The sequence below is a fragment of the Phaethon aethereus genome (assembly GCF_964289735.1).
Source record: "Phaethon aethereus genome assembly, chromosome: 6".
In the NCBI taxonomy this organism is placed as follows: domain Eukaryota; kingdom Metazoa; phylum Chordata; class Aves; order Phaethontiformes; family Phaethontidae; genus Phaethon; species Phaethon aethereus.
In genome coordinates, this window is record NC_138580.1 from 27,400,527 (window position 1) to 27,417,534 (window position 17,008).

Below are 17,008 nucleotides of genomic sequence, written 5' to 3' on the forward strand. Positions count from 1 at the left end.
ACAATTGCCTCAAGCGTTTCCACATCGCACTGTGTGGAGTTCTGATCGTTTTTGTTTGTATTACAAAATGGACTCCCTGAACGATTGCAGAATGTGCATTAATAGAAGGTGTTTGCAATTTATTTCATTAGCTTTTAAAGCATGGCGGATAATTGAGATCCCGGGAAGAAATGAATATTTCTGACACTTGCTTCTGCTTGCTGGAACTTACTGTTTGTAATGACCTTTCGCTTTTATTTCAAAAACTTTGTTTTCCATTTTCATTGCTAACCTGCATGAGGTCTGAGTGTCAGGCTCGCGATAATTTATGGTGTTGACAGCTTTTACGAGTCACTCTCACATTTTTTTTTTCTTTATACAGCATTTCCAGTATTGAATAGTGCATTTCTAACTTACAGGATACTCTGTTGGAGCTGGACACTTTCTGACATCAGCCAGCACAGAAGTAATTGGAGGGGCTCCCCAACAGGAGCAGACTGGTAAAGTAAGAGATTGGCTATACTATTGGTTTGACGAATATCCCCACATACCCACCCGTGATTCTCCAAGTTAGATTAAAGTAAAAGACAAGTATCACATAGATATGATTTCTCACAGGGAGAAAAGTCAAAGAAGGAATGAGGGAAGGTAGTCTAGGTAACATTGCTCTGAACTATGGCGTTAAAGAAAGGTACAGATAGGAAATAGTAAATAGCTGTACCTTGTGATATTGTGTGTTGCTTTGCTGATTCTCTAGCACATGCTGTAGAGAAACCACAGGAAATTATTTCAAATTACTGTTTGCTGAACTCCACTTACATTTTCTTCTTGTTTCAGGCATACATTTTTAGCATTGAGAAGCAACTAAATATTCTGTTTGAACTAAGGGGTAAAAAGGTAAATCTTTCATGCTACTTTTCTGCACCTTAGAACTTCCATTATGTCTTCATCAAAATTCAGAAATAATGTGATTTCTTGTTTGCTCACAGCTTGGTTCTTACTTTGGAGCTGCAGTTTGCGCCGTGGACCTGAATTCGGATGGCCTCTCAGACTTGCTAGTTGGTGCTCCGATGTACAGTACCATCAGAGAAGAAGGAAGAGTTTATGTCTATATCAACTCAGGTTCCGTAAGTATTTTCTCTTAGGAACACGTGATAACACAGTCATTCTAGTATAACAAGTTAAGAAGAAGAGAATTCCTCTCTTCTATTGTACAATATTTCAGAACGTAGGAAGAACGAGGCTAGAACAGTGACGACAATCCCAGCAGGACTGTGTAGCACACCTGCGAAGGCTCGCTGTATAAGCTGTCATGTGTCGTTACTCACGCTAGTGTGAGAGCTGAGGACAGACTGGTTTTCTTTCACAGTAACTTCAGGTGGTGACAGTCTGCCACCACAGCCTCTTTGCAAGCTCTCCTCCATCGCCAGGCTTACCGCTGAACTGGCATGTGAAGAGCGACTTACTTAGCCCTTCAGAAACGAACAAGGAATGAAACATTTTCACACGGTTAGTGGTACAAGTCGGGAAAGAGACTGATAATCCTCAGTTTGGCAAATCAAGTAACTGGACAGATTGTGCCTCAGAAATAGCTTCCATTTATTCTTTTTAAGGAGCAGAAGTGATAGTCACTATTTTTTGTGAGCTTTTGGATTTGTCTGGCTTTGTAAATTTTATCTTCATATGTTATTTCCCTTCTTTCCTCTCCACACTAATATATACTTATTCTCCTATGCTTGCAATTAACGTTTGCTTAACGTGTTCCTCACAGAGAACTAAGTCACTCCAGGATGTCTACAACCAAGGCACACACAAGCTTTGAAGCAGCTACTGTTTACTGCCTTTTTAGCAAACACAGTTTTCTCAGACCAGTAAGCCCCTGCGTTCTGTTACAAGCCTGCTGCTGTTCACAGGTGTTTGCTATGGGAACACATTGCTGTTCTCTTTCTTAAAGAACGACTTTCTTACTCTTTATTATTCTTATACTAAATACTGTTAAATATCTTTGATAAGGCTCGCTTCTGCACCAAGGAGTTCAGCAGGATTATATGTTGGTGTCCAAGGCAGTTTTACCATTTTGAGTAATATTCCAGCTCACCTGGAAGATGCTCTGTTAATGTGCCATTGACTCTGTTTTCCTTCAGGATGCAAAGATGGTAGAACTGAACATAGAGCTCAGTGGGAGTGACTCATATGCAGCCAGGTTTGGAGAGTCCATAGCCAATCTAGGAGACATTGATAATGATGGTTTTGAAGGTAAGTATATAAAGAAAACCCCTTGGGTTTAATTCTCTCTGAGCAGCGGACTGTCACGATAAGCAGCAGGAATATGGAAGTCTGAGAAGACTTTCAGCTGGTGACCTAACCTTTCTTTTCCAGGCTGCTGATTTGAAATGTAGCTGTTTCACAAGAGATTAGGTTCTGTCACTTCAAAAAAGAGCATGCACATAAGGTGATAACATAGTCTGTATCTTTGGGTGCTGGACCTCAAGTGGAATCCCTAATGCCATTTTAGACATCTGAGACAGCAGTTGGGGATCAATGTGGCGATTTTGTAACATCGTAAAAATTACACGTTGAGTCAAGATCTGCTTGTGTGTCACCAATAGGAAGTATTAAACACACGGGGATATCGAAAACAACCTGCAAGTTGGGAGACTATTGTGGGACTACTTCCCACTCAAGCTCTCAGGTGACTCATGAATTGCATAGCACAGGCTCCCAGTGGGGCTAGGATGGAGAACACGGGAAAGGACTTAGGTGACCATGCCCCGATAGTGAATTCAAAATGTTAATGGGGCTCTGAGGGAGATTTTTCTTGCCGCTATTTGAGGCACATAAAGTTAGATGCCTAAACAGAAACTGAGATTATCCTCCCTTCCTTCCTCACTGCCCAGGCTGAAACACTCTCCAAATACGTGGCCTGATGTTTTTCAGGTGGAACCTGCTCAGAGGGCAGAGAGATTCAGTCGACAGGCTTGTGTGTAACTTCTGTAATAAGCATAAGAGTAACAGACATTGAAAGGCTTCTCAGCTTCTTTCCTTTTGAAGACCATTCACTGGCTGTCTAGGTAGCTTGCAAAAAGACAGCCAACTGGGAGAGGCCTCCAGCTAGACTGAAGACAAGCAGAGGGTACCTGGCCCAGTGGCTTCATTCATCTTGTCATGGTTTCAAACAAATAGGAATGGCCAGTATTCCTGTCTGAAAAACTGGCATGTGTTCCCCTGCAGCAGAAGGGCAGGCACAACAGGCTCCGTAGGGGCAGGATAAAAATACAACAGGCATTTTCTACTGTTCAACAACTCATAAACGGTTTTAGTTTTTCCATCATCCAAAACTTGGACTGTATGCAGGGAACTAATGTCCTTTGTGCAAAAAATGGCAGCTTTTTCTGGGCTGTATCTTTACCAAGTCCAAATCTTTCTTCACACTTCTGCATTACCCTTTTTATTTGCAGTTACCATCCAGGGTTCTTCTTTCACTCTTCCCTTTGGTGCGTGTTCCTAGTCCTGTTCCATAACCTGCAAAGCTTGGAACAGTCATTCTTTTTACCTGGTCTCCTTTTGTATAAAGTAGTCTTTCTTTTCTTTTCTCCTTTGGTACCTGTTCCTCAAACTCTTGTTAAATTTCATTTCTCCTGTTTCACATTACCTTCCCAATTTTATACACAAGTTTCAGGTTTTGCCCCAAAACATTTGCAAACTGCAAAGGAAAACCATATCCAAATGTAGGGCTGGGGAACAGAGAAGTAAAATCAAATTAATAGCAGCATAGCAAAGCAGATGTGTGACATGGAATATAATGTAAAACGGGCATCCTGAAGCTGCAGAGGGAGGCGTCGCAAACAAGGGGATTAGCTTCTGAAAGGAGCAAAAACACTGGAAAGAAAAATATTGGAGGCAATATTGAGAGTGGCAGCAGGAAAAGAAATTTTGTCAGAAAAACAGCTGGAAGCAAAGTATAAGAGAAACTGGATGTTTGAGACCATTTGTCTGTAGTAAGTAATAAAAAAGCCCAGCAGAACCAACTTCTTCAATGATCTAAACTGTCAGCATCAGCGCAGTGAAGATAATGGCGTGCGTGTTGGTGTAGAACCTGACCTCCTCAAGCACATATGTGTAATTTTAATTAGCACAACTTGGCTGTGCTATTTTCACCTCACCAGTAGAGAGACATAACATATTTTATGTGTTCTAGTCACCAAAGTATGGATTCAATCAGAGAATTGTTCAGTTAAACCAACTTGTCAGAGCTTTGATTTTCTTGTGCTTTTGGTTTGGTGCAGCACCCAGTATTTCTGATCTGCAGATAGTTCAGTTTTGCTTATTTGTGATGAAGTTCACAGTTATTAATTTATAGTAGTGACTTTCAAGATGATGTAATTCATCTCCCCCTCCCCACCTCCACTTTTTGGTTAACAACCTCTGGCTCTTGGAACCACGGGGCTTTTTGATAAGGACTGTTGAGGGTGGGTGAGTTGGTTGATTTTTGTCACCACAGCCCTCTGGGATTAAATGATCTAGGCATAAAATCTATCCCTTCGTACAAACCAGCTACCTTCATTTCCGTGTTAAATCCCGCTCAAGCCTGTTATCAACTGGTAAGGACATTGCATAGAAGAATAAATGGTTCATTGCAGGCAGCGTAATAAGAGTACTTCTTGCGTCCCAATGATTTAATCCATGTTGTAATAACAGGGTATGGGAAATTCCATGAATACAAGGCTTTTTTTTTTTTTTTCTTTTTTTTTGCTTTTTTTAAAAAGATCATAGTCATTTTGTCTATTCTCCTTGATAACCTCTTAACCTCTTAAGGGTCAAATTCAGTATTGGTAGGAAGAGACTTTGTCTTGAACAAAATGGCTGTATTTGGCCCAGAAACAGAGTGCTTAAGGCAGAGTTGGATTACTGAGCTGGTCTGTATTGCTTCTGTTTGCTTTATATCTGTCTTCAGCACTTCTTTTCAATTCAGTCAAATAAATTTGGTCCGGCATTGCATGCGTCACGATTTGGTTTTCTTTAACTCTTCCTTGTTCATGTTTCCTAGTCAACTGATTAGGGTTAAATTGTTTTTCCACAGATGTAGCAATTGGGGCTCCACAAGAAGATAATTTAAAAGGGGTTATTTATATATACAATGGCAGGGAAGATGGAATAACGCCATCATTTTCACAGGTATGCTTTTCAGTGAAAAATAATCCAGAAAAAAATTAAGTTTAATTTCGAGAGGGTTTTCCGTTCATTTAATACTCAGACCATCTGAGGTACTGTAAAAGACTTCAGAAATTTTTTCCATAGTCTATGATTTTCACTCATAATATAACCTGTAACAGAAAAATAAACCGGAGGCCTCAAACAGGATTTATGGGACATAACGTTTGTAGTAATTAATATTACTTTCAGAGGTATACTTTCACAGCTAAGCATGTAACTGCCTTCAGCAGCAGGACGGCTGTGCTAACATTTTTCATTGGATATTGTTAATTCAAAGATTAGCTTTACAAGAATAATTTTCTCTTCTGTTTTTTTCCTCCTCAGAGAATACAAGGACATCAAGTCAGTAATTCTTTAAGCATGTTTGGACAATCCATAGCAAGTGGCATTGATGCAGATAACAATGGTTATCAAGGTGAATTAAACAATTCTGTTTATTTTTCATTTTTAAAAGAGTAGAGGTTCATAGGGAAGAACCCTACCATGCTACTTGTTACTTTTAAGAGAAGAAAAATCTGTTATTAAGATGACATGTCACATCTTGCACTTTGGGAAGGGGGCGGGGGGTGGAGGTAAAGCTGAGGCCAAGCAATCAGTTTTTATGGTCATCTATTATTTAAGGAACTGAGAATGATGTAAGATCATAGTGCACAAGAGGAAGAAAAACGTAATTTTTATTTCTATGGCAGCCATCTCATCTGCTAATGTCACCACGAACTAGTTTGGGCACTGGAAGCACGTTTGCTGTCCAGACTGGTGTGCTAACCTAAAAATCGTACGGGTCTTCACTGAGCTCCGTGACTCTCGGTCTGTGTGAACAATACACTAACCTGAGCCAGGGCTCACGGCATTGGATTAAGGCTGTTGTGGAGTTCTTGAGGGCATGACACAGAAGTGCTAATCTGGTGTAAAACAATGTAGCTGGTTCCAAGTATATACTTGTTCTATATGTATTTTCAAATATTTTGACATTATGCAGTTAAGCGTTGTATCAGGTCAGGTGTTGCCTGTCCTGCCCCTGTGGGTGTAAAAGCTTAAAGTTATGGTGAACTGCACGTTGTATGTTCTGGCTCTGCCAACAGAAAAGTTAATCCAGGTTAATTTGTAATGCTGGGCTAAGAGGCAGTGTACAAGTAGTCTGCTGTCAGGTTACCTGTTGCTTACTGATTTGGGAGTTGCATCCTCGGACCCTTGTATCATTTAGACTCATCTGACGATTCGCTTTTGCTACCTCATTTGAGAGGTGTATATACTGTGTGTATTTCTTTCCTTCTTGCATGAATAGTTTTCAGTTAGTTTGGAATAAATAAAAGATTTTTTTTTCTATCTATGTATACTTTCATTCATATAATATACATAGTAATATATATAACTGAATCGTTTATGTGTGTGTGCTTATAGCAATATTGCATTTTTGGATTAAAAAGAAGGCAGGTACCTCCTATTTAGCTGACTTGTCCATCAGTATCAGCCACTTAAACGTGGAATAGAAATCAGATCATCACATTACCAGTATCCGCAAGTCCAGCAAATTAGCACACAGGACAGTGGACGAGTATTTGAGGAATCATTTTCTAGACGGAGAAGAACACCTTTGAATATTAGCATAAGCCTTCTAATAAATAAAGGGCATATAGTGTTCCAATGCTGACCAAAAAGTGAATATGCTATAAAATGCTTGTACCTGAGAAGTCATTCCTGTGACAAACTATGCTTATCGATCTCTTTTTTTTTTTTTTTTTTTTTTTATTGTACAGATGTAGCAGTTGGTGCATTTCTCTCTGATTCTGCTGTGGTGTTGAGGTGAGATTGCTACATTTCAGTGCTTTTAAAGACCATAAAATGTAACTGTATTTCTAATGTAATTTAATAAAGCTTAGTAGTATATTTTAACCTCATGATATGATTCTTGGTGTCTTGAACTTTACTCATTAGGCTCTAGAATGCTCTACAACTGAAACATTTAAGTAAACACCTTGAAGAAAAAGAAAATACCATTCTGAAACTTCTCGAGGCAACAAATAATGTGCATACAACTATTTGGATTCTGAAAAATCTAGATAGTTTAAAAAATGATAATTATAAAGCATAAAAATTGATTCTGTCAGAGATTCTGTAAGCTAATTCTGAAGTGTTTTGTGAATGTTAACTGATTTCTGTTCTCAGAACAAAACCAGTGATAATTGTTGAAGCTTCTTTACAACATCCTAATTCAATAAATCGAACTAATTTAAACTGCATGGAAAATGACCAGCCTTCCATCTGTATGAATCTGAAGATATGCTTTACCTATACAGGACGAGAAGTACCTGGTTATATTGGTAAGCTACTTGGAAAAAAATTCCAGTATCTGTATTCATTTTAAATGCACTTATTTACAGAATAGTGCTATTCCTCAGAGTTCAGGAGGGCTGTGCACAACCATTTAGTAATATTTTCACCTGGGTTTTGCAGCAGTACTAAACCAGTACCATCGTAGGCTAATTCTGGTACCTGAATTAACTTACCGAACAGCGGTGTGATTAGATTCGCACTTTCGAACTACATTGTAATGATGCCATTTCAGGTGGTCCCTTTCATAGCATCGTGACAACTAGATCCGTCATTTTGACAGGGTTTTGAATGAGAGAGCATGCCGTTAGGGTTCACAAAGAAACAGACTGCACTTGCTCTGTGAACACTTTCTTTTACGTAGTTGCCCAGGGACCACATTCTGTTTTGCACAGGGCCCAACATGAGTGTCTGTCAAGTTCGTCTGAACCGTCCACATGCAAATGTCTGGGCTGTTGCTTTGCAATTAGGTAGGGAATTAATGGTGGGTGAATGTCTTTTCTTGACGTAGAATCAAATGGATTGTTCAGCATGATATTCGGATGTCGCAGTCCTCCCAGACATGGACCAAGCCGTATGGGACTGCTGGAGGATGCAGTCTTCCACTTAGCCATAGAGAAAAGACATTCCCTTCACAAAGCAGCCCAAGCACCTGATCGTACCGTTATGGAACATTGTATGAAAGAGAGGGAGTCCCATCAAAAATACTGAAAAATATATCTTGTATTTTATAGAATGCATATTTTGCTTTTGGCAAAAACTGCCATTGCTTGAAGCAATATCTGTTGGAGGGAATATTCATGGTGAACTTACTTAAAATAATTTACTGCCTAAATTTGACTGTATTGCCTGGGTGCTTTTAACCTACTTGTCACGTGCTATTTGTGAACTGCAAACAGCCCTGCTGTTGCTTAAATCTTCCATATGAGAATGTATGACACCCTTTAGGAACATATTACAGAGAACAAATCTAATGATGAACTGTAAAGTTTCAAGTTCAGCTCTTTTGAAATTCGTATTTTTTGTGAAAGATGAGCAAACTGGATTACCCTTGCTGGATTTGGACATACCACTCTTCAACTTAAATAGAAAAAACTACTAGAGGAAATCCTGGATATCCTAACTTTTGGCAGAGATTAAGAAGTAATAGATCAGTAACGCTCTGAAACTTATTGCAATTTGTTATCATAGCAATTCATGTTACCTTAAACAGAAAAAACTGTGAAGTTAATATTTGTCAGTGTCTGTTGACTTAACTCTTTGTTGAAATTTAATGTCAGCCCTGTACGTAACTGAAGTGAGTTTTCTCTAAATAGATTCTGGTAGAAAACTATAAATATAGCTTGGCAAAACTGTCCCTGATGTGAAAGCATATATCCAGGCATCAGTCATGATGCAGTCAGTTTTCAGAGGGCTAGAAGCTTTTGTTAGGTATGGATTTATGTTGGAGAATTTTTAAGTGGAGCATTTCAAAATGGGTATTATAGAACATACTTAAGGAGGTGAGTGAGAAGATGTAATTTCTATCATAAATTAATGTAAATTATAACACTTAAAGTTTTTATAACTTTTCTTTTCCCTGGGTTGTATTTTGCAGTACTACTTTATAATCTGAGTGTTGACATGAACAGAAAAGTGGACACACAAGCAAGATTTTATTTTTCCTCCAATGGAACATCTGATACAATCTCCGGAAATGTAAAGATTTACAGCAAGAATATTGCCTGCAAAGAACATCCAGCATTTATGAGGGTAATGTAATTATCAGTATGTATTGCCCTGTAAATCCTTCGTTATCCTTCGAAAAGCACACCTGCTGCAAAAGAACCTATTTTGTTTACAATTGCATCACATCATTTTGGAAGTAAAATATTTGTGTTCATACCTTCCACAGTTAATACATTTTAATTCTGATGCTTTCTCAGCTTTCTGTGGGAAGTCAGTGGGTCTGCCATCTCTTATGTCAGTGAGAATGTACATAATAATAGTCATTACCATGAGGAAGTAGGACATGAACATTCTTGACATGTTTTTCACCCTTTTTTATGGATGACAGATCATAGATTGAGGCTGGCTTGGAGCAACCAAGAAGATATGGTATAACATATATTTTCTGCTGAACATTTCTGATGGAATTTTCCTATGCACTCCTTAATGCAAAATCTTTAAACTTGTAATTACACAGAGGAAATGTTTATTATGTTTTGTCGTTTGTCACTATTTCAAAGAACACATATATGGTCTTGGGCCCCTTTTTACTGTAAGTAGATGAGGTAGATTCACCTGATAAGAACCCATTCCTGATCCATAGGAAGTGAAATGAAGGCGATTTCTAGAAGAGTCTGTAGCTTGAGGTTTATCGTGTGGTCTGTTTTGTGGATTTGTTGCAAGGAGCCAAAGGCTAGCAGGGCGTGAAGAAGAACTTGGTTGCAATTGTTTGATTTTTTTTTCCTGCAAGGGATGCAGCGCTCACCAAGGGAAATACTCAGAGAATCAAGAGGTAGAAAAGCGGTAGGAAGAGCACTCACCAGAGTTTCATGAATGAATTTAGAGCTGAACAATATGAAGAATGTGCAGTGTGCTGACAAAGTCATCTCTCTACTCCTCTGCTCGCAAAAGTGAAGCCTGCATAGATACGTCTTTTTCCTGGACCTATCAACATGAATCTGGGACCAGATCAGTAGTGAACGTGGTTACAGTTCTCTCTCTCTGAAGGGATCTGCTGGTAGAAGTGCTTCAGAGAAGCCACAGAGGTAGAAGTGCAAGTGGGTGTTCAGCAGGAGGCTTCTGGAGACCTGCAAGGTGCCAGCTTGCCAGGGAGGCCTGTACCAACGCCAATAATAGAGATGGAACCAGCTACTCAGCAGGAGGAAATTGGCTGTTAGTTTCTCCAGAAGCAGAGTTTGATCCAACAGCAACTATGCTTTGAAACTGAGGATGGTACTGACTTGGAAAGAAGTTAGTAAGAATCTAGTCAGTAAGACCCGAACTCCAATAGTAGCCTTAAAGTCACTGTTGCCCAGGAGGAGATGAACTGTCGTATTCATGCGTGAGGTATCCCTCTGAAGGATGAATAAGGGACCTGTCTTGAAAGTAAACACAACTGCAATCAGGACAAGGATATAATATTTTTAAGGCCGTTCACTAGACAAGAAAGTATAAAAGTGATTCCGTCTATCAAACATCTTAGAAGCTTGCCTATTCCAACGAAAATTTTGGAGAATAAATGGGAAGAACTTGAAGTCCTAAACCACAATCAACAATAAAACTTAGCAGACACAGAGGAACCATGCTTTATTAAACTCAGAAAAAAACAGACTTAGTTCCTGTAAGACCTTATCCAAGGGAGAAAAGAATTCTTTAAAGAAATACTAAGGACAGGGAATATTCGGATGTAAGAGGAAACAAGGGTAATAAAGTAGTGGACTAGTTTGCCTAGCCTTTTCTTTAAAATTCTCAAGGTAGCAATTCTGTGACCTTTTGAAACAAACATCTATTAGGATGACTGGTGCAGTTGATCCTACACAGAGGCTCGGAAATAAGACTTAACTTTCTACAGCTACAAAAAAAAATGCAGGGGAAAAGTCTTCCATGTATTTTTCTTCTTCTTTCCTTTTACTTGTTTTTTTGTTTATGACACTGTTAAAAGCCAATTCTTCATGATAAAGCTTTGGGGTAGAAAGGAAAGCTTATGTTATCTACTGCATCTCAATTGATAGTTGCACCTAAGTGAATGTTACTTACAGGAGCAATGGCAAATTACCCTTAGAAGTAAGTGTTTTGTAAGCTAAGAGAGATCTGACTGACAGCCGACCTTGTACAGATTGCTGTACCAGCATCTGCAGGTACTTGTGTATGAGGAAGGATATTATTTGGCTCATCACTTCCTATAGTCTATCATTAGTATTTTTTTCTCCATATAATTCAATTTTCTTTCTAATTCTTAATTAATACCATTATAAGCATCTCCTTCCACCCACTAAGGTTTCTGTACTTGTATGAAGCTCCGGAAGTTAAGTGTGAATGTCTGTCAGGTACAGTCTTTGCAAGAGACAATGTACATTTTATGTATTTTGAGTAAAGACTAATTAATAGCTTATTAGTATAATGGCAGTAATATAAAGCAGAGGCAGAGAAGACCTTGTGCAAAATTATTATGAATTAGATAATACGTGATTTGGCAAGCTTGCAGGTAAGAATTAAAGTAGTGGCCATGTGGAGGGACAATCAGCGTCTGTCTATCTCCTGCACTTAGGGAATAATTCAGGCAGGTTTGCTATTGTTAGTACTCGGTGCTTCAAGCTGTTTGATTTTCACAAGTAGGTAGTTTGGGCTCTGATCTGCAACATTCCTACACAGTCAAGGCTTCATGTACAAAATGGTCATTTATTGAGGAGTTCAATCTTTTTAATACAGAATAGGAAATAAAGAGGCAGAAAAATAAAATGCAGTCGTGACCCGATTTAGTGGTACTGTGGGAGAACTCCATTTGATTTCATACAGAAATATCCATGGGTTTTGTCTGGCGTTATCCCACTGGTTAACTTTCCCCATTTCAGCCAACTTTTACTTTTTTTTCCTATTTGGACAGTACAGCATTTCATATGTGTGTAAGGCAGTATTATTGACAGAAATAGGTTTACTATTCAGTAAGACTTCTTTTAATAAAGAATCTTCCATTCGGAAATGCCTGATGCTGTCACTGCACGTATTATGCCTTTCTGCGTTTCTGATTACCTCTTTCAGAGACAAAGCAGTCTGGAAAAGTGTAGGAGCCATATGGCATATGAAATTATTTTACATGTAAAAAATAAGTGTTCCTGTTTAAGTTAGTTCTAGGGCACCATATAATCTTTAAAACATAAGCATACATGTCTTGTCTTATATGATTAACTCATTAGGTTTCAAATTTTCATAGAAAGATGTAAGGGATATCTTGACTCCTGTACATGTTGAAGCAAGTTATCATCTGGGCCATCATATTCTACGGAAAAGAAATGCTCAAGAATTTTCACCACTTCAACCTGTTCTTCAACGGAGGAAAGAAAAAGATGTTATAAAAAGCAAGGTCAGTGTATGAGTCCTCTTTCTTCAAATGCACTAAGTAAATACGTTTTAATCTTCAATGAAAAAAAAGCTTCACACATCCATAGCATGTGAAGGAATGCATTTTCCAGACCAGCACCTAGTGCTTGATCTTCATTAATAAATATATTAATAAGCGTGCTAAAAAATGCCTGATTTTTCCCTTAAAATACCTTTGCAGAACGGGTATAAAATTTGTATTATCATTTAAAAAAAAAGAAAAAGAGGTATATGTAGAGAACTTGCAAGAACATATAAATATACCTCAGAACACACAGGTATGAAATTCACTCTTTGAAATACTCATTCTTTTTCACCTACACAGGATGAGTCACTAGTATAAAACTGTTCTTTAAAATTAATTCTGTGTTAAGTACACAATAATCATGTTGGTATTAATCTTGAAGTGTTTCAACGATGTTGCTGAAATACCAGTTCTGTGAAGGTATTGCAGGTTTTCAAAAACAAAGTCTGTATTCTTAAATGAATATGAAATTAACTTTCTTCACCAAAAAAACTTAAGAGTTAATAGACTTTTATTCTGAGTTAAGCAACAGTCAGGATGCTCTGAATTTTTAACTATGAAATGGTCATAAACATATTATGACTTTTCACAAGCAGTAAGCTTCATGTAACTCAGATACAGTTGGCTATCAGAACTCAGAGATACATAAAAGTTTCTTTTAAATAGTATGCTTTTTCTCTTCATCTTCATTCAAAATTTTGTTTTAGAAACCGCAGAGTTAGAGAGAAAGAGGGTGGTGTTACTATAGTGACATAAATGCACTCTATAGCATACTGATGACCAAGGCATGGACATATGCAACTCATGGTGTCTCTATTCTCATCAAACCTTACTAGCAGTATGACAAGTAATGTTTGTGTAATGAAACTCTCTTGCAAAAGTTAATGTGCTGCATCATAGGAGAGACTGCAGAGACCTCAGTTTTGGACCTCTAAAACACTCTGCCCTTCTTACGTTTTAAAACTACTTTTTTTAAAACTGCTTTTACGTTTAAAACTACTTTTTAAAACATAGCTGAAGCTACCCCCCGCTGGTTTAACTGTGAGAGACTGAGTCCGGAACGCCTCTGTGTTGTTATTCTGAGTGCGCAGAGCGTGTTTGGAAAACAGCAAATCCATAGCATGATGGAGTTGTTTTTAGGAGCGAGAGCTATTAGCCAATTCCAGATACTTGGTAACAAGGTGACAGGTTTCTTTCCTGGGAAATACTTTTACTTGCTATAATATGCATACCACACTAAAGTGCTTTTTTAAATTTGTCTTTTATAGTTTGTTTTTGCAAGATTTTGCTCCCAAGAAAATTGTTCTGCTGACTTGAGAGTTTCTGGAAAAGTTGTTTTTCCAAAGTAAGTATAACATGGCTTTGATTTTTTTTTTTTTTTTTTTTTTGAAGGAGGTCCAGTAAGATTTTATCTAAATTACTCCTTAATCTTTTGTGTGTTAAGAACATTAGTTTGCAAAAGTAGACTCTGGACTCCCTGAGAAAATAAAAGGACTAAACCTGTGTTTAGTTGAAGAATATTTTTAAATTGTAAATCTTCTAGGAAATGTAACAGAAATGTAACAGAAATGTACATAATTGAAGAACTGTTCTTGCATAATTAGAAGACTTTACAGCTCATAAAAGATAACTTCTTGACAAAAAAGGTAAACTTGTATTCTATACTTCATATGTAACTGGGCTAAGATACAGTGCACAATGCATACTCAACCCTTAGGCATCGTAACTAGTTAAACTCACAAGCTATCAATCATTTCTGCCGCTCTTATACTGTACTTGCGCTGGTACAAAGAAGATACTTCAGTTTTGTGCTACGACACTGTTATATTTATTATTTCAATTTTAAAATAATTAAGTGGCTGTTTTTCCTCATTTACTGAAGAATATTACATCTTCAGTTTTACACTGCTGATTGAGACACCAGATGGTTGAGTGTTATGTGAGGTTTAGACTTCTTTTCCCTACATGAATTAACTTGCGTTTTCCAAAATTAATTTTGTTTTGTGATTTTTTTTTTTTATTTATATCCCTAAATTTTTTTTTTATATACCATTTAGCAAGTTTCAGTTTTTCCCACTCCTTCCAATTAGGTATCATGTTTAAACCCTATTATTATGCAGGGTGATTAATGCACTTTCAAAGTATTTGAATACAATTATTATTGTCTTGCAGAATCTGCATCACACCAAGCAATACTTTGAGATATACTTCTATTTAGCATCACCTTTGCAAAGTTTTAAGCCATGTACCATTGTTTCTCTTCAGAATGGATTTTAATTATATGATTTTTAAGTTACATTTTATCATCACAACCTTTTTTTTTATTCTATATTATACTTCAAAGCAAGAAATACGGATTGCTGCTGTGCAAAAAGAGAAACTGTACCTGTTGTGAATCTCAGCTGGTTAGGTATTTTGTGTGTGACCTGGATTTTATTGTGTAATTTACCACTTTTAAAATTGATTCTACTTTAATCGAGATGCCAGGTTGAACCACCTAAAACGACACCAAAAGATGATGACAGTCACATAACGCTGATTATTCACATGTGTGTGTGATCCTGAGCGCAAGCTTTTTCATCTTCACAGATTTCAGAATAAGACAAAAAAAGATCTTTCTGCCTACTTTAATGCATGGCCTGTAGCATGAGTCTCAGGCTTGAAGGTTATTTTATTTGAACAATCATAAACTTTTCAGAAGGAAAGAAAGATTGTGCAGCATTTCCATTTGTGACATTAGCAGTGCAGTTTAGCAAGTACTTCAATGCTCTGAGAACAGAAAACAGATTACAACATACCTGCTTGGCATTAGGTACCAGTAGTAGATTTTCACTGTAAATAAATAGGCTAAATATCTTGATAAAGTGTGAAGCATCACCTTAAATTACATTGTGCCCCTAGAATCTCTATTAAAAACTAGTTAGCTGTGAAGAGTCAATTTATTTTGTCTAGACAGAATGCATTTGTTATCCTTGAAAAACAAAGCAAACACTTTTAGCCTTAAAAGAATGAAATCAAATAGGGGTGTCAGTGTAATGCTTTACTTACTGAGTTACGAGTCTTCGCGTATACGCTATCATGTTTTGTTTGAATTGCTTAGATTTTGGCCTGCTCTGTAAATGTCTAGTCTGCATCATGCATTTTTTAATGAAGAATGAAATACGATTACCAGGGAAAAACTCTAGTTCAGCTTTGTTGTAGTCCCAGATGTGCACCTGGTGCTTTTGTGTACTTGTGTGTTAAGCTGGGAGGCATCTTTGTGACAGCATCTTGTTAATGAGCTTGGCTTTAATGCATGTAAGAGGACTGAACAGTAAAGTTTACATAACTAGTAAAGCAACTTTAAAATTTAACCTAAATTTAATCAAGCTACTGAAATGTTAACGTTGTGTTTTTCTTTAATTCGCTTTTGTCTTGGAGCCTATCTGCTTATGCAGTGCTTTTACCTTCTGTTGCTTTTCTAAGTGCCAGCTTCTTTCCCAAAGGTGTTCTGTGACTAATGCTTTGGTTTCAAGCCAGAATATCTGATAAATGTCTATTTCTAGGCAGCCTTTCTACAAGTCTTAATTAAACTTTAATGTCAAGCTGAAGTTTACTTTTAGCCCCCCATAGGGTGTCCGTACTTGTAACATGATTATAGAACATTGCATAGATCATGAGATAGGCATGTTCGCTTGCCCTCTTTGTGACCTGTTTCGTATTAACTCAATCCTGTACTTAGGGTACAAAGAGAGAATTTTGAAATAATGTCTGAAAATACTGTACCAGTCGCACATTGCTATTCTTGTCTGTAAAGGAAAGGACCTATCGTGTAAAAGCCAGAAGCATGACTGGTCTGATAACAGTTTTCTTGCTCTCACATTAATAACCTCAGGCCTTAAAAAGTACAATTCTGGGGTTGACTGTCATGTAACTGGTGTAGTACCTTCAGTTACAGGACTGAGTAAAAGCTTTCCCAATGATCTTGAGCTGAGCTTTGCCAGAACTACGTGAAGTTAACTAAAAGAGCACTGGTGGAAAATTTTTGCATATGAGCTATATATAGAATTACTTTTCACCTGTATTATGATAATTATTTTTATAGGCCTCATGATAAGAAAACATATCTCGCTGTTGGAAGTATGAAGACTTTATTGTTGAACATTTCTCTGCTCAATGTTGGAGATGATGCATATGAAACTGTCCTCCACATTCAAATCCCTAAAGGTCTTTATTTCATCCGAGTTTTAGAACTGGTAAGAACAAAAAAAATGTGTTGAACTGTAATCGTTTGATATTTTTCTTTCTCAGCCAGACATTTTTCAAATTGTGTTAATGGATTGTTGAGTTTCTTTAGATACTGAAAACCTACACGCACACACCAAACAAGCTGAC

The 17,008-nt window shown here is 37.5% G+C and overlaps 1 protein-coding gene across 1 annotated transcript in view; it reads left to right on the plus strand.

The window, feature by feature from the left end:
• The window catches only part of ITGA4 (integrin subunit alpha 4), a gene marked incomplete at both ends in the record, with an annotated part of 36,400 nt that overhangs the window by 12,997 nt on the left and 6,395 nt on the right, over nucleotides 1-17,008 (plus strand). The window contains 12 exons of the mRNA XM_082001816.1: nucleotides 399-484; nucleotides 817-876; nucleotides 969-1,106; nucleotides 2,124-2,235; nucleotides 5,060-5,154; nucleotides 5,518-5,608; nucleotides 6,951-6,996; nucleotides 7,360-7,514; nucleotides 9,122-9,276; nucleotides 12,443-12,592; nucleotides 13,903-13,979; nucleotides 16,719-16,869. Of these exons, the coding sequence (XP_081857942.1) occupies nucleotides 399-484; nucleotides 817-876; nucleotides 969-1,106; nucleotides 2,124-2,235; nucleotides 5,060-5,154; nucleotides 5,518-5,608; nucleotides 6,951-6,996; nucleotides 7,360-7,514; nucleotides 9,122-9,276; nucleotides 12,443-12,592; nucleotides 13,903-13,979; nucleotides 16,719-16,869 (1,316 nt within the window). The remainder of the gene's footprint in view (nucleotides 1-398; nucleotides 485-816; nucleotides 877-968; nucleotides 1,107-2,123; nucleotides 2,236-5,059; nucleotides 5,155-5,517; nucleotides 5,609-6,950; nucleotides 6,997-7,359; nucleotides 7,515-9,121; nucleotides 9,277-12,442; nucleotides 12,593-13,902; nucleotides 13,980-16,718; nucleotides 16,870-17,008) is intronic.